The sequence below is a fragment of the Centruroides vittatus genome, unplaced genomic scaffold, assembly GCF_030686945.1.
Source record: "Centruroides vittatus isolate TY-2023 unplaced genomic scaffold, ASM3068694v2 scaffold_1519, whole genome shotgun sequence".
Classification (NCBI taxonomy): domain Eukaryota; kingdom Metazoa; phylum Arthropoda; class Arachnida; order Scorpiones; family Buthidae; genus Centruroides; species Centruroides vittatus.
In genome coordinates, this window is record NW_027122682.1 from 930016 (window position 1) to 954944 (window position 24929).

Below are 24929 nucleotides of genomic sequence, written 5' to 3' on the forward strand. Positions count from 1 at the left end.
TAAACCACTAATACATACGTTACCATAAATGATAATCCATGTTCTACGAGTACATAAAGGATTAACACACTAATATTTTATAAAGAATTAGCCTATATTAACATACGGTAATAATAAATATATTACAGTATAATATTTTAAATCACGCTTTACCTATATTTATAACGCCAAGTTTTCTTCTGGTAAGGGTGTTAGAGAAAATGTCACATTTATTAAATATGGAAGACTGAATACAATTTCTTTCGAATTATCATTGGATAAACAAAATTAGAATTTGTTTTTTTCTTATTAAATTACACAATAAACAATGTAATATTTAAATTTTTATAATTTATTTTTATTTCGCTGTACTCGAACTGTCCGTTGAGGTTGGATGATAGACATTGATACAGTTCGATGACATACTTTTCAACTTGTAGTACAGGTACCTGGTTAACTGACAATGAAAGGAGTTTCAATCAAAGTTTTGGGGTTAAGGAAAGTATAGAAACATTGTTAAAAAATTAACTTTATTTTCTAAGTATATAAATAAGGTAATGACACTTTAAAATTTATTCTATAAGTTAACATTAATTTTTAAAAAAATTTATTATGCGAATGTGTGTTAAGTGTATTGCAAAATACACTAAATTTTAACTAATTTAACTAATTATTTGTTGTATAAAACGTAAGTAGAGACGACCTAAATTAGCCGTAATGCCCGTAAATACTGGGCTCGACTAGTGGTGTGTTGGTAAATTTTTAACAGAGGCGAAGAAGAGAGTGAGAGGAAGATTAAAACTATTAAAGTTTCTTTAACCTTCCATCTACGTAAAGTTAATTCTTCATAGGTCTTATAAATCGAAGGTTAATGTTACCTATGGTTCCAAAATGGCGGCCGTCTCTGATTCCAGCAAACAGAAGAAAGGAAACAGTGGGGACGCACGTTCTAACCTAACCTATTCTAATAATTTTGTTGGTAATAATTACGGTAATGTAATAGAATAGGTTAGGTTAGGTTAGAACGTGCTTCCCCATTGTTTCCTTCTGTTTGCTGGAATCAGAGACGAGCCGCTATTTTGAAACCACAGGTAACATTAACCAAATCGAGTAATTCAACCAATCAATAGTCAGTAAACTTACACTGGAATTTATTTGAAATATGTTTTCTTCACTCAAGAGGAAAAGACTAAGAAAAATTTTCATAAATTTATTTTTTTTATGGAGATATAAAAATACTAAATGTCAGGTTAAATCGTAAAGTTCTAATTCAGAAAACACAGATCATATTTGTATCTTTTCGAAAACATAAATATTATAGTATTTTAAACACGCAAATAGAATTCATGGCTTTTAATATGTAAAACATCCTTCAGCATCTAACCATTCATCAAGAATTTTAACAACCCGATCGAGCGAGCCGATCACTGGGCTCATTATCCTATGGGAAAAAAACAATTGCCTGGGGCCCCACCAGCGAGGCCCCAACCAATCTTCTATAAGAAAATAAAAAGAAAAATGTACGAAGTCTACACTGTACATTCACAATTCGATCATTTTTAATTAAACCAAAAACTTTTCAAAAGTGTAAGCTGGCCGAAATGGGGGGGGGAGTTTTATTCCCAACCGTCGGGATGGCTAAGGACTCTACGTATGTGGGTGGCGGTTTTGAGGAGGCAGAAAAGACAAGCAACACTTATAAAAGTTATAATCTTGGGATTTAACTCAACAAATTTGTACATATCCCCCTTTTTTTGGGGGGAGGGGCTATTTCCGGGCCTCACAAAAGTAAGTGATAGTTACCAATAACAATTATTATTGCGAAACAAAGATGGGTGACTTTTCTGTTAATTAATGTAAACACAAATAGCGTGGCTGAGATTACGGGATAATCAATCTCAATTTATTCTACAACCACTTACTTTTGAGAACTTATGGATAATTCTAAAAGACAGTTCTAAAACAATGATTATCCATAAAATCTTAATAGTAAGTGGTTGTAGAATAAATTGAGATCATCCCGTAATCTCAATCACACTACTTGTGTTTATATTAATTACTTCTTAAAAGTATTTTTTCTTCGTTTCTTTTAAATCGCACTTAAAATAGATATCGTGGACACGAATTTTGTCGTAATTACTGTGTATTTCATGTATTGTGTTCTTTCGTTGTCGCGTATTTATGGCAGAAATTTTTAACGGAAATACGACTGGCGCCATTGAAATTTTTAACGGAAATACGACCGGCGATCGTTTCGTTTAAAAATATGTTGGAACGTTTACACGTGGCAGAATTCAAAACACGGTTCTTTCCAGAAGGGAAATATATTCGAAATTCAACGTTCGGCTTATATTTATTACTACAAAGCCCGAAGAAGAGCCCAGACGGGGCTACGAAAACGTTTGCGACCCTAATATCAACCACTCCGGTTATCTGGTTCTTACGTAAGTGTGTTCTTGTATGAATCCCGGTGTGTAAAGAAGATTGATTCAAAGAAATATTTACTATAAATTAAAATATAAATTATTATGTAAAAAGTTAATTTAAAGGATAATTTATTGTTATATTTTAGATTATTATATCAAAAGTTGAAAAGTTTTTTCAGGCATTTGTGATTCAATCTTACATCACTTAATATTTATATGTAAATTATTTAGCTATAAAATTGATGCACATTCCATAAAACTTTCATCCAAAAGATAAGACACACTTAAACTTTATGATTTCTCATTAATAGAGATTAATTAAAACATAATGAAGATTCAGGTGCTTCATTCCCTCTCAATACGTTGATGTTTCACTAGCCTTCATTTTACAATATTGACGATCTTCCAACAGTTACTGTTATATGAAAGAAAAGAATTATATAGGCTGTTTTTTTTCAATCTCCAATGGTCCATAAAACAAAGACAAGTGTAAAGAACAAAATTAATTTATTACAGAAAGTTAAGTACAAACATAGTTACTTTTCAACATAATCACAGTGAAGATTGAGGCATTTGTCATAACTGTGAACAAGCATTGCAACCCCCTCTTCATAAAATGTTGTCGCCAACGACTTGAGATGGGCCTTAATGTTGTTTTGAAGATCGTCATTAGTCTGGAACCTCTGCCCTCCTAGCCACGTTTTCACTTCAGCAAAGAGGCGGAAATTGCTTGAGGCTATACACCAATTGTTTAAAAAGCTTCAAGCTGGGTGGAAGTCTTCACACTTTTAATGTGTGAAGACTTCCACCTCTTTCCTGAACTGAAAACACGGCTAGGAGGACAGAGATTCAAGAGTAACGACAATCTTCTAAACAACATTAATGTGTTCCCTGGTATTCCCGAAATATTTCGGGCTGAAACTTGATGACTTGACCAGTTGACCCAAAATATCTCGTTTTGGCACCGGAACGTCCTGGAAACTAGTCATTATAATTTTTATATTAAAACTAACTTTCAAAATATACATTTATTAATATATCAACACCTTTCACAAATTTCCAGCAACAAATTTAATCTTATAAAAACGTTTTCAACTGATTTGATCAGCCTTCTTCGGTTAATCGAACAAAATTAAAAATTAAGAACTAATAATTCGAATTTACAAAAGCAAGAGAACGAAAAGATTTTTTTGCGGGTGCGCAGATCATTTACTAACGATGTATCGATAAAACAGTAATAAAAAGTAGGTTCTTGACTAAGTACCCAATTTCTTACGTTGTTCAATAAACAATTTCCAGGCAGATGACAGCCCATCCGCGTCTCTGTGGTTAATGCATTGAGATGTTAATTGTGCTCTATATATATCTAATTTCTCCACGTGTCTAATAGCCTGTTTGGATCTAGTGGCTTTTATGATGGCAGCACTATCCCAGTGTACTGTGATCCCTTGCTGTCTAGCATACGCTGCTAGGACTGTGCTGTCAACTGATCTATTAACTGATTGTTTATGCTCATAAATTCTCTGTTTTAAGCTACGTAAGATGGCTCCAATGTACACTAGGTCGTAATTAAACCGTTGGTCCTTAAGCGGTATCGAGTACACCCCTGTTAGTTCATTTGGTTTCTCTTTCCTTTTATCGTTCCTTAACAGACGGTAAACCGCCGGGTTGCATCTATAAATCAACAGTAGGTTCCTATCTAAACCAAATGAACTAACCGGTGTACTCGATACCGCTTAAGGACCAACGGTTTAATTATAGAAGCGCTAGAAGCGCTAAAATCGGTTGTCTTCATCTTACAAATCAGAACTTGTTTTTACTGAAAAAAACAGAATAATAATTTTTGTAAAAGTGCAAAAAGTCTTCATTAAAACATTTTATTTATTTACAAAAAATAAATGAGTTTATTATTATAATTAATATAGCGATAATCTGTAATTTAAAAAATTCTTATATTTTTAAATTCGTTCCACCCAGTGTGCCCTAAGAGGCGGCAGGATGGCCGGCACTTATGCAATTTAGGGGGTACGGCTGTTTGGAAGGTTTTCTTCCATAAAATTAATCGATTCTAAATTAATGTGACTCGAACTTTTTCAAAACACTTATAATTTTTTAAAAATAATCCATATAAAATATGCTATAAACAAAAAATTGTAGGAATACTTACCGAGTGCGCACCGTTCGGAGATCCCTTGCTTAAGCTTGTTTTCGTCGCGGAGCGGCACATCGGACGGCGGACGCGTACGAAACGTATCGCGTGATATTTGTCGGCGCTATTCGGTCACGTGATTACTCATCTCTGACGTTTCTCGATAACTTATTCTTTTTGCGAAGAATTGGCTGAACTTTGGAGACATCACGTGATAGATCATAATATACTATAGTATTTTTATAGTAATTAGAGACGACTTCTTCCTATTATTATTATTATTATTAACTATATGAAACAACAAAGGTAAAACCGCTGGCTAACGACAATAATTTTACCATGATATATATTATGATGATAAGTATTAATCAGATGCAATATAAGATGTCTAATGTCTTGATGTAAATAAATATTATACAATTTCGTTTATGACACGAAAGAGATTAGGCCATTTAAAAGCAGAACAGAATTAATAGTTATTTACCGCATTATCGTACGTTATTATATGTTGATTTTTAATCCATATTTGAAAGGAAATGATGTTTTAATATTTCTATCAGTGATGCCTCCAAAGTTCAGCGAATTCTTCGCAAAAAGAATAAGTTATCGAAAACACGTCAGAGATGAGTAGTCACGTGACCGAAAGCTCCGACAAATATCACGCGATACGTTTCGTACGCGTCCGCCGTCCGATGTGCCGCTCCGCGACGAAAACAAGCTTAAGCAAGGGATCTCCGAACGGTGCGCACTCGGTAAGTATTCCTACAATTTTTTGTTTATAGCATATTTTATATGGATTATTTTTAAAAAATTATAAGTGTTTTGAAAAAGTTCGAGTCACATTAATTTAGAATCGATTAATTTTATGGAAGAAAATCTTTCAAACAGCCGTACCCCTGAAATGCACGTGGTTGTTCTAAGGTGGCGCAGGTCGTAAGGTGATAAAAAGTCAGTAGAACGCTAGATACACGTTATATGGAAATGGCTAGTGCCAGTGGTTCATCCAGAAAGGAATTTATCGCCGATGGAAAGTATAAATTGGTACGTTTGTTAGGAAGCGGTTCGTTCGCAGACATTTATTTAGGCATCAACGTCACAAATGGAGAAGAGGTTGCTGTAAAATTGGAGTCAACAAAAGCAAGGCATCAACAACTACTCTACGAAACTAAAGTATATTTGTATTTACGAAATGGTGTCGGTATACCTCGTATACGATGGCATGGACAAGAACTTTCTTATAATGTTTTAGTAATGGATATTCATGGACCAAATTTAGAAGATTTATTCAAATTCTGTTCACGCCGTTTTACTATGAAAACTGTTTTAATGCTAGCTGATCAGATGATTGAACGAATTGAATATGTTCACAGTAAGAATTTCATTCATCGAGACATTAAACCAGAAAATTTTATTATGGGAATGGGAAGACATTTCAATACGCTTTTTCTCATAGACTTTGGCTTAGCAAAACGATATATTCGCAAAGGACAACATATACCTTATTGTGAGGAGAAAAAGGTGACTGGTTCTATCAGTTATGTTAGCATTAACGCCAATTCGGGTATTGAACAAAGTCGTAGGGACGATATGGAGTCGTTAGGATATGTGTTAATGTATTTTAATCGCGGAAGTCTACCGTGGCAACATTTGGAAGCATCAACCAAAATACAGAAATATGAAAAAGAATGTGAAAAAAAAATGTCGACACCAGTAGAAGTTCTTTGTGAGGGATTTCCGGACGAATTTGCAACTTACTTGAATTACTGTCGAGGTCTCGGCTTTGAAGAAGCACCAGATTATACGTACCTCAGGCAATTATTTAGAAATTTATTTCGCGCACTTAATCATCAATACGACTACGCATTCGACTGGGTGATACTAAAACAGAAGGCCGACGAGTCGGAAGAAAGAAAAAAGAAAGTTAGTGTTTCTCGGGAAGAAGGAAAGGAGAAAGTTTGCGTTTTTTCGGAAGTGGAAAAATGGCGTTTCCTCGCAAGAGGAAAGTTGGCGTTTATTCTGTGACTCGTACTGAGTGGGTTCCGTTTTATTTTTATGTAAAAACAGTTTTGTCAATGGAGAATTTCTTAATGTCATTACATCTCAAAGCATTTTCAATTTTTTTTCTTTTTATTTCTTTAATGTTCTTACAGTAGATGCAATATTAGTTCTATATCTTATTTCTAACGTGTAATGTGTTAATAGTTTATATATACCTTTCAAACTGTAAATGTTCATATTAAACGTCCTACATCTAATAAATTTTAACTTTTGTAAACTGTTTAAGAATTGCAAATATCCAATATGGTAGCTGTTATGCGGAAAAATGTTACGCGTTTTTTGAATGGCTATTAAATATACCTTTTTTTATAAAATAATAATTAAAAAACTCTTATTCCCTTAAACTGCATAATTACCAATTTTTTTTTTTTTGTTAATGTTTATTATTGAAAGTAGCCGACATATTTTATAGAATTTTCTCAGTCATTGCTACAATCTCATGTAAAAAGAAAAAACAAAGTTTTTAAAAGGTCTAGTGTAATCTTTGCAGAGATCCAAAAGAAAAAATCTGGTCATTAGTAAAAAAAAAAAATGCATATACAGTGGAAACTCTATATTCGTAATATTCGATATTCGTCACATTTTGATGACCTTTTCCTCCCCCATATTCGTCAGTATTTTCTATATTCGTTGTCATACCCAATACCGGGCAGTAACGCTACAATCGCTCGCCGCGCCGATCACCTAGCTCAGAGCCGTAACTAGGCAGGTGCAACAGGTGCACCCGCACAGGGCCCACTTAGAAAGGGGGCCCAAACTGCTGTTCACAATTATATTTTTAAATTTTAAATTTTTCCGCCTTTCTACAGCGCGGTTTGGCGATTACATTTTGCCTTACTTAGACCCTAAATGTCTGCTCACCAGTGTTCCCAACCGTGGCGACTTTTAGAGGGACGTAGTGACGTTGCGGCAATCGCAGACAAATCAGCCAAAAGTAGCGACTTTTGAAATCTTTTTTATTTATTTTTTGAGAAATTTAAATTTATGTTTAGTTTTCAAAGTTACAAATTTTTCTCTATAGCGCTCTCTGGCAACGACTAATATTATTACTATATACAAAACGGTATTTTTAGATTTTTCTAGTGTGCAGAGCTAGAAATCTGTAAAGGTAACATTTTGTAACAAAAATAAATCTGCCCGGGAATTTTTTTAATTGCTAAATTGATATAATTAATAAATTTGCTGAAATGAAAGCCAGAAAAGTTCAATTAAAATAAATATTATTATTTTCCCAAACCAAATAAATTAAGGGGCCTAAATTCAAATTCTTGCACAGGGCACAGGAATGGTTAGTTACGGCTCTGACCTAGCTTAATGTTGCCAATTTAGCTATATATATATATATATATAAAAATAAAAAAAAATAAAAAATATATATATATATATATATTTTTTTTTTTTTGTTAGATTTAGTGGATTTATGAACAATCTAGCTATGCAAATTACTTAAATTTTAATTTATAATAGTCTAGCTATAAAAAATCAAACAATTTTAATGGAAACAAAATGATTCGAATATTTTTATTAAAATGTCTAGCTATAAATTTGAATTTTGAGTTGGCATCAGTAGGTCAGCTAGCTATAGTTAATCAGTCTGCTTTGTGGAGTCATCGTGTGCGTTCTTCGTTTCTCGCGTTGATTATTTTCAAAATCTAGTTCTAATGGCTCCAACAAAGTGCACTGAAAAAAAGGAAAGCTGTTAGAACAACAATAGAGATTAAAATATCTTATATATAAAATTCTCGTGTCACAATGTTAGTTACCTTACTCCTCCGAAACGGCTTTACCGATTTCTACCAAATTTTATATGCATATTCAGTAGGTCTGAGAATCGGCTACTATCTATTTTTCATACCCCTACACCATTTCCCCCTTTCAAAAATATATTTATATATGGATTAAGGCTTTTATGTCCAACAGATGGCGCTAACTTCCGACGACCTAAGTTTGCTTTTCTGTGAGAATGGACTGAAGCAGATCACTTTCTATCTATCTATATAAATAAAATATAACGTTTGTTTATTCCTACCGATTCCTTTTGAATTTTGACACAACGTTGCATTCGAATACGCACGTGTTTTTATATAATATACATGTCGAAATTCCCCCCAGTGGGGCAGATGGACGGGATTAAGGCTTACCGTGAAGAACTCGGCTTCTATTATACTATTTTACATGCGGTTTTTTGCGTTTTAATACGTTACGTCAACAGAATATACACTAAAAAGGGATTTTTCGATATTCCCCAGCGGGAAAAGTGACGGGATTAAGGCTTACTGTGAAGAACTCGGCTTTTATTATACTATTTTAGATGCGTTTTTGATTGCGTTTTAATAGGGTACGTCAAGAGAATGTACACTAAGGGGAAGTGTTATACATTTTTAATAGATACATTTCGAGCCACAGCAACGCGTGGCCGGGTCAGCTAGTATATATATATATATTGCTAAGTCTGAAAATGGAGAATGTAGAGAGGTTGCGGCTGAAGTTTTGATCTTGACGTTCCAAACGCCACTGTCAAACTTCTAGGCTTACAATATGGCGGTGCTCAACGTTCGACGTTCACGTTTTAGAGATCAATCTCTAGTGTTTTCAACTTAGCCAAACAATTTAATATGCCGAGATCATAATTGGAAGTACCTAATGTTTTAATTCATGTTATGTCTTCTGAACAATACTAGCGAGGTTGAGGCCGAAGTTTTCAACGCGAAAATGTGTACGTCGGACGTTCGGCGCCGCTTTCCCGTAAGCCTAGAAGTTTGACAATGGCGTTTGGAATGTCGAACATGATTCCACTGACTTTCCAAACTCTATTGTCAAACTACTAGGCTTACGGGAAAGCGGAGCCGAACGTCCGACATGCACGTTTCGCGTTGAAAACTTCGCCCTGAACCTCGCTAATAACCTTACTCTTCTTCCCCTTTCTACCACTATACTGTATTAGTACAATAAAGATGGCCGGATGGCCGAGCGGTCAAGGTGGCAGCCTACCGCTCTGGGGGACCCGGGATCGAATCCGAACGAGTCGAATAATCCCCAGGAGTTTTTCGGGGGGTGGTCCGTTCGGATATGTCGGGCCCCGTCCCTCACCTCCCGGTCGCCCCATTGTGGGCCTGGCCGAACCCATAATAAGCCTACTAAAAGAGGCCCTCTTGGTGCCCACAGGGCGGAAAGAGTTTTAAAAAAAAGCCCTTTAATTCATTGTTTCGCATCATTACTAACCGACTATATCGAATGAAGTAAGAGGAGTCGAGTTTATATTTCGGCATTTTCCGATAAAGTATAGACTTTTTTTAATAATTGATCATACTCATGAATTATTATTTAAAATTCGATAAAGCCGTTTTCAAATTTTATAAAATTCTCTTAAAAATGTATTTAGAAAAATTATCTTCTACAAAGTTTGATTATGATACAATTGGGCATAAAGGCAAATTTTAAAATTATTTCTGAAGTATTAAAGTATATAAAATTTATATCATTTAATAAGAATAAAAATAAATTAACTTGAAAATAGTGAATTTCTAAAAATGATTTTCTTTTAAGATGTGATAAATCACCAAACGATCGCCTAAATATCGGGCTATAATATGGCTAATTAAAGATGTGACAAGACTTCAACGAAGTACGAGTTTATTAAACATTAACTAAATATCTGGTCAAAAATATGCTTCTTCCGAAATTCGTTAAAATTTTATTTTAAAAAATTAGTTTATTTTCACTTAAAATTTATTACTTTAAATAAATAAATTATTAATTCTTGGAAATAAGTCTTATTAATATATAAGTCACTTTAATTAACGTTTACGTAACTAAACTATAACGCGCATATTTCATATAACCGACGTCCGATGACGTCAGGTAACCGCTTTTAAAATGGCGTCGAAATATTAGGAAATTTAGTAAAAATTGCGCTGTCGGTCAATCGGAGAATACTGGACGAACGAGAAAAATGATCTGTTCTGGTTTTCGGGGTGGCGACGTTCGATTATAGAAAATCTTGCTTCTAAACCCTTGTGGGGAATGGAAACGGAAGGCGGAGGGTGGTAGGGAGTCTCTCGATCCCGATCCGTCGTCATTCGGGGATAGAAACGTAAAAAAGGCAGATATTTAGCCTTAAAATTCAAAAAGAATCCATTACGTCAATCGCGTTCGAATTCGTTAGGCGCTTTCTAATCTCCGTAGAAACGGTAACAATTGCCGTTTCTATTGTTGCAACACGATTTTGCGTCACTTTGCACGTTTTTCGCTTGCCGGACGGACGCGTGCGCTCTTTGCTCCTGTTTTCGGTGTGTTTTTTGCTACCCGAAGTGGTTTTAAGAAGACTTTTGGACGCCGACATTACACCAAGTAAGATTTTAATTAGAATTTAGCTAGCTGTAAGATTTTATTTTCGTTTCGTTTAGTCCAACTTTCGGAGACGACATCGGCCGGCTCGGACTTTGCATATTTGCGTTTAAATCTGCCGTCGCTTGTGTTTTTCGTTTCAATTACCATCTCTTTCGACTTTTAAACGAGCCGCCACATTGGAAAGCGACCGAAGTGCCGAAAACGACGAGAGCAAAGGATAAATAAAGTATTTGTTCGTTGGTTTATTTTCGTAATTAATTAATTTCGATAATGTTTAATCGATTTACATTTTATAAACACGGTCAAAGAATAAGGATTATGTATAGAAATTCAATTAAAAATTTAATACTAACTTTAAATACGAATTTTAACTAAAATATACTATGGTAACATTGATGGACGGAGACCGTAGTCTGAAGCATGGGCATGAAGAAAACACTTTTCACGACGCACAAAAGCAGATATTCTACTAATGCAAAACCTAAGAAGTGTAATATATATATATGCATATAAAAGCATTACAAAGTATTGATATGAATTTTAGAATGTAGAAAATGTCGAATATTTCTACACAATAAACTCTAAACTTTTATTCTACTCTTGGGGCCTCCACTTCACTTTTCTTCTCTCTACCATGTTCTAAATTACTTTCCCTGTCCCTCTTCCCGCCTTTTTCTCCCTCGGTTTTATGAACCTTTGTCTATGTTTTTATAACCCCTTCTAAGAATGGGTTAATGAAAGCTATCGTAGGAAATACTCTATAGGTAATTTTATGTAATAAATGGGTACATAGACAAGACGTAAGCAAGTTTATGTAACATAATGGAAGATCTATACAGACAAGACGTCATAGACAAGACTTTTGCAAGCAAGACGTCATACACTAGATGTTATAGACAAGTTTATGTAAAGAAAAAGCAGTGGCGTGTTATCCTATGGTGGTTGGTAGCCCCCACCAACAGGGGCTCCAAACCAATCTTTTATTAAAAGAATATTTCCCCAAAAATGTCCCCCGAAGAAAAATGTCTGAAGACACGAGACCCCTTAATTCAAATTCACCCGCGTGCCCATGACGTGCCACTGCGAAAGAGGTATGAAGGCGAGACGTTGTAGACAAGTTTATGTAATAAAGGGGTATACAGAAATGACGTTGTAGACCTCGTAAGCGAGACAAATATTAATTTTATTGCGAGGTTTTTACATTATATTTAATTATAAAGGACATTTTAAGTCAACACCTTTAACAAAAATCGAATTAACGTAAACAAGACGTTAATTATTATTAACCTTCATACCTATGTACTATACAGTACTTATACTAATTTGTATGCCACTACCAGACACCTGTTTACTTTCGATTTCTGCTTTTTATAACATAAATTTATGCTAATTTTACATTTATTATCATATAATTTGCATAAAATATGACATAAAATACGAATCAATATCAAACTTTCAGACATAATTCAAAGTTTAAACCTCATTTCTTCGCCTTATAACATGGGATAAAGGATAAAAATGGTGCTTATCCCTGCCTTACACTTCACATATTTCTAAAAATACCTTTCCATATATCATTAATATAATACGAAATTATAAAAAAGCGGATATTTATACACTATACATCATTAGAATTTTGAAAATTGTATTGTCTACAATGCATAAATCTAAAAAATTAATCTCAAAGAAATTAATACCCGACATTTATAATAACATGAAGCAATATTTTATATATTAATTTGATATTAAATTGCTTAACGTTCCTTTAATAAATTATGTTATTTATAATTATATAATCTCTGCGGGGGTTGTTTTTACAAGAGGAAACTTATATTTATATTAATATTTCTTCTAAAAATCCAATTAAAAATGCATGCTAAATACCTGTAAATGTAATTGAATTTAGAGGAATTTATTTTAAAATATAATCATTGATTTCAATTGTAAAATAGACAATGGCACATTGTCTACAAGTTCTATATTTATTTTAATATATATATACATACATACATACGTACAAAATAACACAAAAGGGATAATTAGTTTCTTATAATACAGAAATATTACTCAGATTTGAAAATTATCCGGATACAATATTGAAAAGTCTGTCATAGATTGTGACTTTTTAGAATTCTTTTTAAACAATAAATTGTTTTAAATTAATTATTTATGGATGGAAGGATCTCGACCCTTGAATTACTCGATTGTTAAGTGATTGTAAAGGTCGAACGTTTGTTAAAATAAGAACCTCTTCTTTGTCGGTTATGGGGCCTTCTACCATGAGACGAAACAGTGGAGTCTGAAAAATAGAAAAACAATTGAATTTTTCGCAAGGTTTTACAGTAATTTTACGTGTTTTAGTTATTTTAACAATTGTAATTTCGCTTTGAATCTCACCTGTAAAACATTAACCTTTTGAGTCTCCGTGAAAACGGTCCAAGTCACGACTTCCTCACACCCTGGCGTAGTAAAGGAGCCGAAATATCTAACGTAAGACCCTCTATTTTTTGGAAAAAGTCGAGATAATGGGAAACCGAAATGTATCGTTTCGTTGGAGTAAGAATTTCGTACCGCACTCATGGCAATTGTTATCTTATCCAATAAAGGATTGGGTCTACTAGATGCCTAATTAAGTAAATAAATATTAGTTAAGAAATGAAATATAATCTATAAATTTTTATATATTTTTAATAAAAATTTACTCTATAAAAAACTGACAAAGCTGCAAAACCATCCCTCATCTGTAATGCCTGAGATTCGCTCGAGTATTTCTCGTTCATGTGAAGGCACTGCAACTGTAAGGTTCGTAAAAATCAGTTATTGTGATAAGGATAATGAACTTAACCTAATAAAATCCTTAAAATTAGCGTGTACGTCACCTCTAGAGCGAATTGTTTCTCGTTTAAGGTGTGTTCCGTTCCTTGAATATCAGTTAATCCCCAATGGAAGTGGCATTGTCTGAGTCTATACGTTCCACCGAGTCCTCCGTCCCTGATGGCTATGTAAGCATTTGCTGGTGGAATTAATTTAACTGCGAGAATTTTATTGGAAAAGAAGTGTTAGAAAACGTCAAAGATTAAAAGAAATTAAGCTGGAAACAGCTAAGCCTGTATGCCCATTGTTTTCTAAAGTGACACCTCTCAGTACCGAATTATACCCTATAAACGTTATAGGACCCAAATTACGATTGACCACCACTCGATCCATGTCTATGTTAACTGGGGATTGGTTAAAACCTCCGCATTGTTTATAAATAGCAGGCCACATTTCTGGTACTAGAATAGTTGAATATGCATATTAAATGATGATGAAAATGGTAACTATTATCCTCTATGTTATAAACCTACAAGTATCTCCATCGTATCCCCATTCTGGAAGACCTAGAAAAATGAAAACATTCTAATGTATGAATTGAATTATACTACGGTTTAAATTATATCTAATAATTAAAGTAGAAAACAATTGAATAATTGAATAAATACGATTGTAGTTACTATAAAACCCCAGAAAACTGGAATAGTTATAGCTATAATTGATATAAAAGTAATTTTTAAAAAATGGAGCAAATAGCTGTAATTAATTGCTACAAAAATCCATCAGCGAGTTGCTTAACTTTCCCGACAAAATTTAAAACTGCGTGTGTGGCGCCATCTGTTAGGAGATTTTATTTAAAAAAATCCTTTTATATTGTTAATAATTATAAAATAGAAAAAGCTTTATTTTGAGGGTACGGACGAGTTTTATAAAAAAAATTGTAAATACTAATAACGTTAAAATCGTCGTTAAGTCCAACCCTACTCGAGGTACGACACGCGATCCCCCTCTATCTCCCCACCCCCTCGACCTGTAAACACCAAAATTTAATACCAACGATACCCCTAATACACAATCTACCCCCCAAAATTTTAAAAAATTTCGGCAAAAAACACAGAAGTTATTAAGCTTCAAAATCGTGTCCCCCCTCACACTACCATACAAAAAAAAAACCGAATTCTTTGCATTTCTCTACACTTCGAGGTCCTCCGAGTCCAAAAATTTAAAATTTCGGGGGTCATTTTTTGACCCATTGCCGTACATTACCTCCTTTATGTATAACAGAGTCGGGAAAGTAATAACGATAATAACAATAACTATTAAACGTTAGTCAAATTAATTGTGTTTATTTTTGAACGTTTAATGATGTTTCTTAACAATAAAAGAAATTGTTAGTCTTTATAGTTATTTGTTAAGGTGTTTAAATCATCGAGAAAGTGTCAATTTATAGTTATTTAAACTCCATTAATGGACAATAAGCAATAAATATTATCGAGTAATGGGAGAAATTTGAAGGTTCATTTAATTGTGTTATTTAGAGCAATATTCGTGTTATAAATTGCTCTCGATTAATTGGATAATCGCGTGTTAAATCCCCAAATTTTTGACCAAAATCCAAAAAAATTTATAAAAATTAAAAATACAATTTAATTTTTTAAAAAATGACATATTATAAAATTTACCTGGTTCATGAGAACAGGTGAGAATAAATAAAGAAGTAACGACAAGGAAACTGAACATGACTACTGATTAATTCCTTCAACTTCTATATTTATGTGTGAATTTTTAAAAAAATTCAATTAAAAAAAGTCACTACGTCATTCGTCGATACTCGCTGGAGCGTAGTAAGTTGCTATAGCAACCGCCATTCATAAATTGAAATAGATTAATTTGTATTTTGTTTCTTATGAATGAAAGTTTCAATTTCACTTTAAATTACGTAACAATACAGATTTTTTTTGTATTTTTTGCCTTTTATTATTTTTGTAAATTGATTAATTAAATTTTTAAAAAAAATCATTTCTTTTATTTACTCGTTTAATGTATAAATTAATTTGTTTTTTTTTTTGTTTTTTTAAGCAACATTTTTAGATTTATGTGGAATTTTTTTAGTTGGATTTTTTCTCGAGAGATGTCGGAAGTTTAGTGATTTATTTTTAAATTTTTATATTTAAAACTTCGTTGTGTAAAACACAATTTAATTGTATGTGAATTGCACGTTTTGGTGTAATTTCGACAGGAGTTTCGTTGTTTTACGTGAAGTTTTAGACGTGTTTTTAACCGAGAGACGACCGAAATTTAGTGATTTTATTACAGAAAAAAGGTCATTAAAAACTTCAAGTTTTGTACAACAGACTTTATTTATTTATTTAAATTTTTTCTATACACATTTTTGGACACGTAACAAATAAAATCATTCTAAAAATGATCTACGACATACGTACACACACACACACACACACATATATATTTTATCAAGAAAAGTGTATGAATACACGACATGAATATGTTACAAGTAGATCAAAAAATTCACTTAAAAATAGAAATAAATATTATTTTAATGATGGAGTCTATAAGTATGCTTAATATTAAACCCAATTAAGATTTTTTAGAAGATTTAATTAGTTTTAAAAAACCATATTTTTAAGTTAGTAAATATCCTAAAACATCGATATACAGGACGAGACAGCAATAGTTACAATAGGAACTATATGTCTATGATTTTTTAGAAAAAACTTTGATTTTTTTGATATTTATATATTTATATATTTATATATAAATGGACAAATATCACCGGTGTTGTTCTACACCCTTTTTTAAATATTTTTTGGTTCTTAAAGTTAGTAGTTTCGAAGTTAAAAAGCACACTATGACTCTCTGCTACTTTTTTTTAGATGTTAGTTTATATTAAATATATATTATTTACACTATTCTACAAAGAAATTTTACCATCTAAACCCATTTTTTTATGTATTCGAGGCCTTAAACCCACCGTAAAGTTCGTATAAACGTACGAACGTACGTTTTAAAGTAACGGTCGACGGCCGACTTTTAACCATCTCTTTTGTCTCGATAAATGAAACGAAGTAAGCGTAACTCTCATTTCATTTATCTAACCCAGTGGTTCCCAACCTTTTCTAGGATGCGGAACACTTTTGTGAGCAGTTTTCTTTAGCGGAACACTTACTTAAGTTAATATGAAATACATAAGCTTGTCATCAGTTATTTTATTAGAATTGAGCAGTTATAATTCAAAATCTCTACTCATATTATTAATGCCAATTCTAAGACAGGAAAAAATATACCTAAATAACTTTAATGGGAAACTTGTGCCTGATGTTTTTTACATATTTCATTCAGTTTTTATCATTGCCTTTGTCTTATTCGAAACAGTAGTACACTCCATAAGTACGAGTCGTACATATATACTTAAGTTTATGAAAATTTTATGATTTTAATTTTTTGATATTCGGCGGCTTGAATACAATTGTACTGTACACTTTCCGATTTGTGACTAAATCTGCGGAACACTTGGGAGATGCTTACAGAACACCAGTGTTCCGCAGAACACCGGTTGGGAACCACTGATCTAACCAAAGCAAATAATTAATCGAGCAAAATTATTACAATTAATAACGATCAATGATTAATCATGCTAAATGAAGCACGAACTATGTTGATAGATGCAAAACTTCCTGTAGAATTTTGGGTAGTAGTCATATTAACCAAATATCATTTAAAAAATTGAGATCCTACATTAAAATGGATATCTTATCTTAAAGTTACCGAACAATCAAAGAAACTTGCTGTTAAAGCAGTGGATAGGGTTTCTACAGGATACACTATTGAAAGAATAGCATATCAAATATATAGTTCGAAAAATGGAAAAATTCATGAAGTTGCAGATTTTGATGAAAATACAAGACAAACAACAATTATTAATTAATCAGAATAGTTAAAATGGATGCTTTGAAGAAATGTTACAGCGTAGGAATGAAAATGCAATTATTAGACACAACACTTCTTAGAAATAATCAATACAATTTTTAAATGTAATCAGCCAATGATGCTTAGGAAAATGAAAAAGCACTGTCTAAAGTCAAAAGAAAAATGGTTAATATATGATAAAAATCAGACTCCAACAACCTTGACAATAATAAAGTGCTTGATAATAATAAAGAAAAAAGGCTTGCGTTGGCTGGGGCGACAAAATCCGAAAGAATAAAAGTAGAAAAATATCGTCAACCCAAGATTTATTAGAAAAAATTCCAACAACACATCAAGAGGCAAAAAACAGTGTCAAAGATGGATTAATGACACAAAAGAAGAGACCGGACATGATATTTTTCTTGGGAATTAAGATTATACAAAAGAAAACAGGTTATAAATTTTCTATAGAAGAATACATGAACAAAATACACAATAAATTTCAATTTAAGAATGGTAATCCAACGAAGAAACACGGCATTTCTAGCCAAGATTTAGACGAACACGATAATTCGTCATCGACAAACGGAGAAAAATTCCGAGAGACGACGGGCTCTTCGACGTACCCGTCGCTCGAAAACGGGCCCGATGTTACATTTTCCGTTAGCCGACCGTCTCGCCGTAATAAGCTTCCACAATTTATTCATCTAAGAGCAATTAAGAGAGTACACAGATATTTAAATGGAACTCAAAATTATAAATTAATCTGTGATAAACAACAAAGAAAACTGGAATTGAGCAGAGATGCAAGTTGGTGCTAAAGATTCCGAACATTTCTCCGATTAAAATCGAAAGATCTCCAATAACGTGGACGTGTCAAAAAAATAGTCGACTGCCGATTGTCTTGCCTCCCCAACGTGCGAAGCAGAAATTAAAGCCATTTACGAAGAAATACGGAAAATAAAACAAATCAGAAATTGGATTTTAGACATCGTGGATATGTACCGATCTTAAAGTCAGACAGTCTATCGGCCATCGACTCGATAAAAGAATAAACATTACACGATAAAACAAAACGTATCGATAGAAAATATTATTTTGCGAAAGACAAAATAGAAAAGGAAACCACGAAGATATTGCGTACCAGATCTAAAGATCTAGATGCAAATTTGCTTTTAAAAAGATTACCCGTGGAACAAATAAAAGTACAATCTCAAAAGACGGGACTTATTAATGTTAACTGTTTGCAGAAACCATACAATATCTTTCATAAGGAAGACTTCCAAAATTTATTATAATTAGTTTTTGGTTTCCATGGAAATACGCTAGTGCCTTTGAGTTTTCCGCGTGATGATTTTATCATCCGAAATTTGAACTTTTTTGGGTTTGTATAGGTCTCTGTGTTATATAATTTAACTTAAATACTTTCTTGTAATCGATCTATTTTATAAATTACCTAATAATACCGACACATACAAGCCGAGAAAGTCACACGATTCGGCGATATAATGTCACCAAACGGTACATTTAGTCATTTGCAAATTCCAAAAACATCCCTATTTAGTATTTATGAGGATCTTCCTCAAAAATATTAAATAGATGATTAAGTACAAGTATTTGTTGACACTTACGACGATGACAGCATTTTGAAGTTTGACAAAGTGGCAAATTTGTAGGGCAATTGTAATTCATATATTAAAATACATAACATTTTTATAAATGGAGAAAAGATTCTACACACAAATAGTGTGTAGATTTGCAATTATGTATATAATGGCATAAACTGTGCATCAGTAATTACCAGTAGGTATACATATAAACAAATTGCCCCTATTTCCTGTTAGTTACACAATATCCTGCACAATTAGAATTCACAGTTATATATTGTTCATTAAAATGACTTAATTAATTAGTTATTAACCTTAAATTATCAGTGTGAAGTTAATAATTAATTTAAAATAACTCAACTTACAGATCTTCTAAAGTCGGTGTGTTACTGAAAGAAAAACTTTTGCCGGAACCATTATTAGTTGTGTTAGACGTAGCTTCACTTTCGCCATTTAATTTGGCAGCCATTTTAACGAATTACTAAAATATTAAGAGAAAACAAAAATTTAGGTGATTTGATCGACGTAACAAAATAAATGTCGTTCGAAACCACGTGTTTGTTTACAACATAATAAAATTTCGCGGGAAAACCAATACAAGTGGTCGCTAGCGCCACCTGATTTTTTTGATATGATACTTTCAATTTATTTTTAATATTAAAATTATTTTTTATGTTTATACAGTAAACAAAAATTAAATTTGTGTATTTATTATAATTTTTAACTTAATAAAATTACTTTATTACTAAAGAAAATTTTATAATTTATTATTTTAACTTAATCCGAAAACGTTCATTCTAAAGTTTCTTGAAAAATCGGTCGTTCAAGAACCGGCGTTGTTACAGATAAAAATTCGAAATTTGAAAGTTTTTCAGAGATTAATTTCTATTTTAAATTTCCCCTTGATAACATTTAATTTTGATAACGATTAAATAAATAAAAATTATGATTAAACCCTTACACAATATTAGTAAAATGTCAAAAAGATGTGTTTTTTTTCTTTTCATTTAGACAAACGTGCAAAAACTTCAGATTCTATCACTTTTTTTGTGTTTTAACAAATTAAAATTACAATTAATTTAAAATAATATAAATGAAATTAACTAGAAAAGTATAAACTATAAAATGCCGGCACTTTACTAAAAATTGGATTGTTTTGAAAGATTTTCGAATGCCCGCCATGGCCGAGTGGGTTTTTTTTTTTAACTCTTTCCGCCCTGTGGGCACTAAGAGGGCCTCTTTTAGTAGGCCCATTATGGGTTCGGCCAGGCCCACGATGGGGCGACCGGGTGGTGAGGGACGGGGCCCGACATATGGCCGCGTGGGTAAGCCGTTGTTTGTCGTGAGTTCGCGCCTGGCCAAAGAGCTTACCTAAGAGGAATTTTCTGAGTTTTTTTCACGCTTATAACGCCTAAATAGGGGTCATTTCCCTTAGAATGTTTTGTAATATACGTAAATAAAAAATTAGTAGCGAGGTTGAGGCCGAAGTTTTAAACGCGAAAACGTGTACGTCGGACGTTCAGCGCCGCCTTCCTGTAAGCCTAGAAGTTTGACAATGGCATTTGGAATGTCGAGCACGATTCCACTGGCTTTCCAAACGCCATTGTCAAACTTCTAGGCTTACAGGAAGGCGGCGCTGAACGTCCGACGTACACGTTTTCGCGTTTAAAACGTCGGTTCTCAACCTCGCTACTAATTCTTTCTATATTACTTGTAATTTAATCAAGCAAACAACAATAAAAAATAGAGTCAAAGTAATCGCTTCAGTACTTTGTGATTGTACTTTTATTTTTATTCGGCATTTTAATTATTTAAAGTAACTTAAAATTAATTAATATGTCTAAATATATAAAATTATATTAGAAAAACAGAAAAAATTTCATAAGTTATTGAAATATGTTTACACATCTACCGATGAAGTATAGAAATTTGTGGACTTTCCCACGAGATATATTATCTACTTTTACTTTTTACATAATGAAAGTAATTAATACTTTTATTACGTAAAATGTCGGGTGACCAGGAAGATACCCGACATATCCGGAAGAGACACCCCCCGAATAATTCCAGGGGTTTCGTTCCCCCCGGAGCGATAGGCCGATGCCTTAACCGTCTCGGCCATCCGGCCTTCAGTAAACATAATTATTTAAGAATTAAAATGAAAGTAATTGTAATAAAAAATGAGGTATGTGTACAGTATAATTTCCTGTACGTTCAACTTTAATTCTCGTGTTGAAATACTCTAGCATTGTATGCATGTAGATTATTAATAAAAAACAGGAAACAATCGCCCCGTATTGCCAGTCATTTTATTATTTTAAAACCAGGGATCCATAGCGGCTCTCGGGGCCCTCCCTATTGATACAGAAATTAAAAAGAAAAAATTATTTGTTGGAACTTGAAATATGACACGTCGAAAAACCCATTTTTTGGGGATTTTTCGGGGATGGCTTGTCCTTCATTAATGGCCAAACCCATAATGGGGTTAAAAAAGCCATCTTCGTGCCCACAAAGTGGAAAGAGTAAAAAGTAATGCCTCGTGCTTATTAATACTGCTCACTTTAAAGTTTTGCTTCCGAAACTAATACAAATTTTCATTGAAATGTCATATTTAAGTGTCACCCGTCACTGACCGAATGGATCAAACACCCGAATGCTGGTAGTTAGTTGCGAACGAGCTGGCCACGTGGAGTTTTCTGGTTGTTCTTCGTGTCGCATATAATGCATAAATAGAGACCAGCTTTTCACAGGAAATCCGCCCGGAAGGAACCCTCTTGGCAAGTGTTGCATTGGTTTATTCATCAATGCAATCCATATTTAAAGTGCCACATTCTTTAAGATGGCCGTTCATTCTTTTATTTTCAGGAACCTAACTTTAATTCGAGGCCTAAGAGAAATGGGATAACCGGTTTTACGACGAATTTATAAAAATAAATCAGGGGAAACACCGAGTGTCCATTTTGGACTATATTATAATAACGATACATTGTTTTAATCATAATTAACACTTGGACGTAGGAACCGGCAATTTGGCTTTATTAACGTAATGTTTTGCTTTATTTTTGTCATTTCGTAATTCAAATCGGGTAGTTAAGCAGGAATATTTTTTCGAGGCCCCTTTGACGACGGAACCTATTGCCGTGTGTGCCATATGCAAATTAAACAACGTCTATTTTGAATATTTGCAACAGAACTCGAGGAGTGAGTACGTCACATCAATTGTGAGTAAAGTATTTCGGTCACAAAAATTAATTGAATTTAACCTATTTTTATTAATTCTATTGTTATTTATTTTTAACATATTGAATGACGATCGACGACGTAAATTACAGTAGAACACCGATTATCCGAGATCCTCGATTAACCGGTTTTCTTCCGTATTTCGTTTTCAAGCACAAAAACTCTATTAAAACTTATTAAACTTTTAAATTTTCCACTGTTATATAAATTAAAACAGAGGAAAAGTATGGAGATCGGTCAAAAATGACCCTTAAGTCTGGCATTTTTGGACTCCGGCCTTGAAACAAAACCGAAAAATGCAAAAACTAGTTGGGGGTTTTTGCATTGGAGGAAATGTTTGTAAAAATTTTCAAGAAAATCTGACCCCTGGTTCGGGAGAGAGTATGTACCAAATCACCCGAAGATCAATCGAAGATAATAGCAATTATTAGGCATGAAAACAAATAAAAAAATGCCGAGAAAGTCTAGCAACAAAGTTGCCAGCTTCTTTTGATAATTAGAATGAAAATTAAGGAATTTAATATAATGTATTTCCTCGATTAAATGCCGGGGATTTATTTTTAAAACCTATTTTCCAGATTTATTACCTCTCAACAGGAGATTATGGGTTATTTATGGGTTACAACCACATTTTAAATAATTACTGTTTTCATAGTTAATCCGATGGCCCGCCAGTGACCAACTGGATAAATCTCCGAATACTGATCGACACTTTGAAGAGGTGGAATTTTAGTTAAATCCTTTACTTATCACTCTAAACTACAGTAACCCGTACAGAGTAGTACTGTGTGTTCTCGTGTTTTTCAATATGGGATTTACTGGAGTAAATACGGTATAGACCTACTTACTGTACACAAGATACACAGATACCTGTATATAAATATATACTAGCATCTGTAAATATTACCTGGCTCGCAAGTTGTGTTTGTTTAGAAACAGCGGAACTCTTTTTATCATTAAAATAAATTCATTGACTCAGCTGTACCCAAGTGATTTATTATAAGACAACCTACTCGTGTATCAACCTTAACTTTTATTTATTTTTTAAAAATTTTTATGGAATAAAATATAACGTTTATTGCAGTAAATTTTATGAAAATCGCCTTAAGGCTTTACACCTTCACAATGGTATAACACTGCACTGTATCCGAATCGCTAAGGTTGGCACGATTTCTTGTATCTATTCAAACAAAAATGTGCGGTGCTTGCAGCGCCAAAAGCACCTTTTTTTTTTTAAACTCTTTTCGCCCAGTGGGCACTAAGAGGGCCTCTTATAGCAAGCCCATTATGGGTTCGGCCAGGCCCACAATGGGGCGACCGGGTGGTGAGGGACGGGGCCCGACATATCCGAACGGACCACCCCCCGAAAAATTCCTGGGGATTTTTCGACCCGTCCGGATTCGATCCCGGGTCCCCCAGGGCGGCAGGCTGCTAACCTTGACCGCTCGGCCATCCGGCCGCGCCAAAAGCACCTTAGTGTCTAGTTTTGAATTTTGGTAAGGAAATGTCACCATTTTAAATTTGTTGCGTTAGGTTAATTACAAATCTTCTCAAACCGAAATTGTGAGACAATGATAGCCTTCGATTAGTGTGTGTAGTGTGTAGTGTGTGATTAAACATTTGTTATCGTAAACCAGGACATTATTCTTCACTTTGATCTAGAAAAGAAAGACATATCCGCCATTTTGAATTAAGAAATGTCCTTTGTTTTTCGAAACACACCCACGATGCCCTCTTTTTCAGAACAATTTGTATTTATTCGAAAGTCGGGAATCATTGAAACATTGAAAAGTAGAAATTGCATGTCACGTGGTAGGAACTGCACATTAATGGCGTGCAATTCCTTGTAACACCTTGTAACAATTGCCTACTTTGTAACACTTTAGTAAAGTATTGAAAGGTGGAAATTACACGTCTTTAAAATGTTGCACGATAGGAATTGCATCACGTAGCACGTAAAACCTAAGAAATTACGAGAAAAGTAAAAAGTATGCTTCAGAATTTATTAGCTTTCTCCCAATTTCTTATTCTTACAAGCTAATCACTCGCCATTTTATCTCTCTGTACATTACTAAGGACCGTAAATCTTTCAGCGAGACACGTAAGTTCTTTCTCTTCACTTTTGATAAATTTATAACTAACTAAAAACGTCAAGTCTTGAAGTGAACCACTAAAAAGCACTTTGAGGGGTTATAAAAAAATGCAACTCGAATTTCTCCATTAAATATTTCTCATACGGGAAGAACGCTTTATTAATTTTACTTGCTTTACTTATTTGAAGTAATTTATATATTAAAATATTTAAATAATTTTATAAATTTATTTTTAAAAAATATTAAAGTGTAAATAATAATAAAATTCGTTCCAGTAGATGGCAGC

General features: G+C 33.3%; 2 protein-coding genes and 1 pseudogene across 2 annotated transcripts in view; 1 reads left to right on the plus strand and 2 right to left on the minus strand.

The window, feature by feature from the left end:
- Positions 1-24929, minus strand: part of DCP2 (decapping protein 2) — a 208154-nt gene that overhangs the window by 105666 nt on the left and 77559 nt on the right. The window lies entirely within an intron of this gene.
- On the plus strand, positions 5495-6576 carry LOC136987389 (casein kinase I pseudogene; annotated as a pseudogene).
- On the minus strand, positions 13053-19779 carry LOC136987390 (carbonic anhydrase 1-like). The gene is made up of 8 exons (XM_067285128.1): positions 19676-19779; positions 19552-19559; positions 14310-14342; positions 14148-14237; positions 13842-13993; positions 13665-13757; positions 13360-13587; positions 13053-13261 (listed from the first exon to the last, which is right to left on the minus strand). The coding sequence occupies exons 1-8, from the start codon at positions 19777-19779 to the stop codon at positions 13130-13132; spliced, it is 840 nt and encodes a 279-aa protein (XP_067141229.1). The 3' UTR covers positions 13053-13129.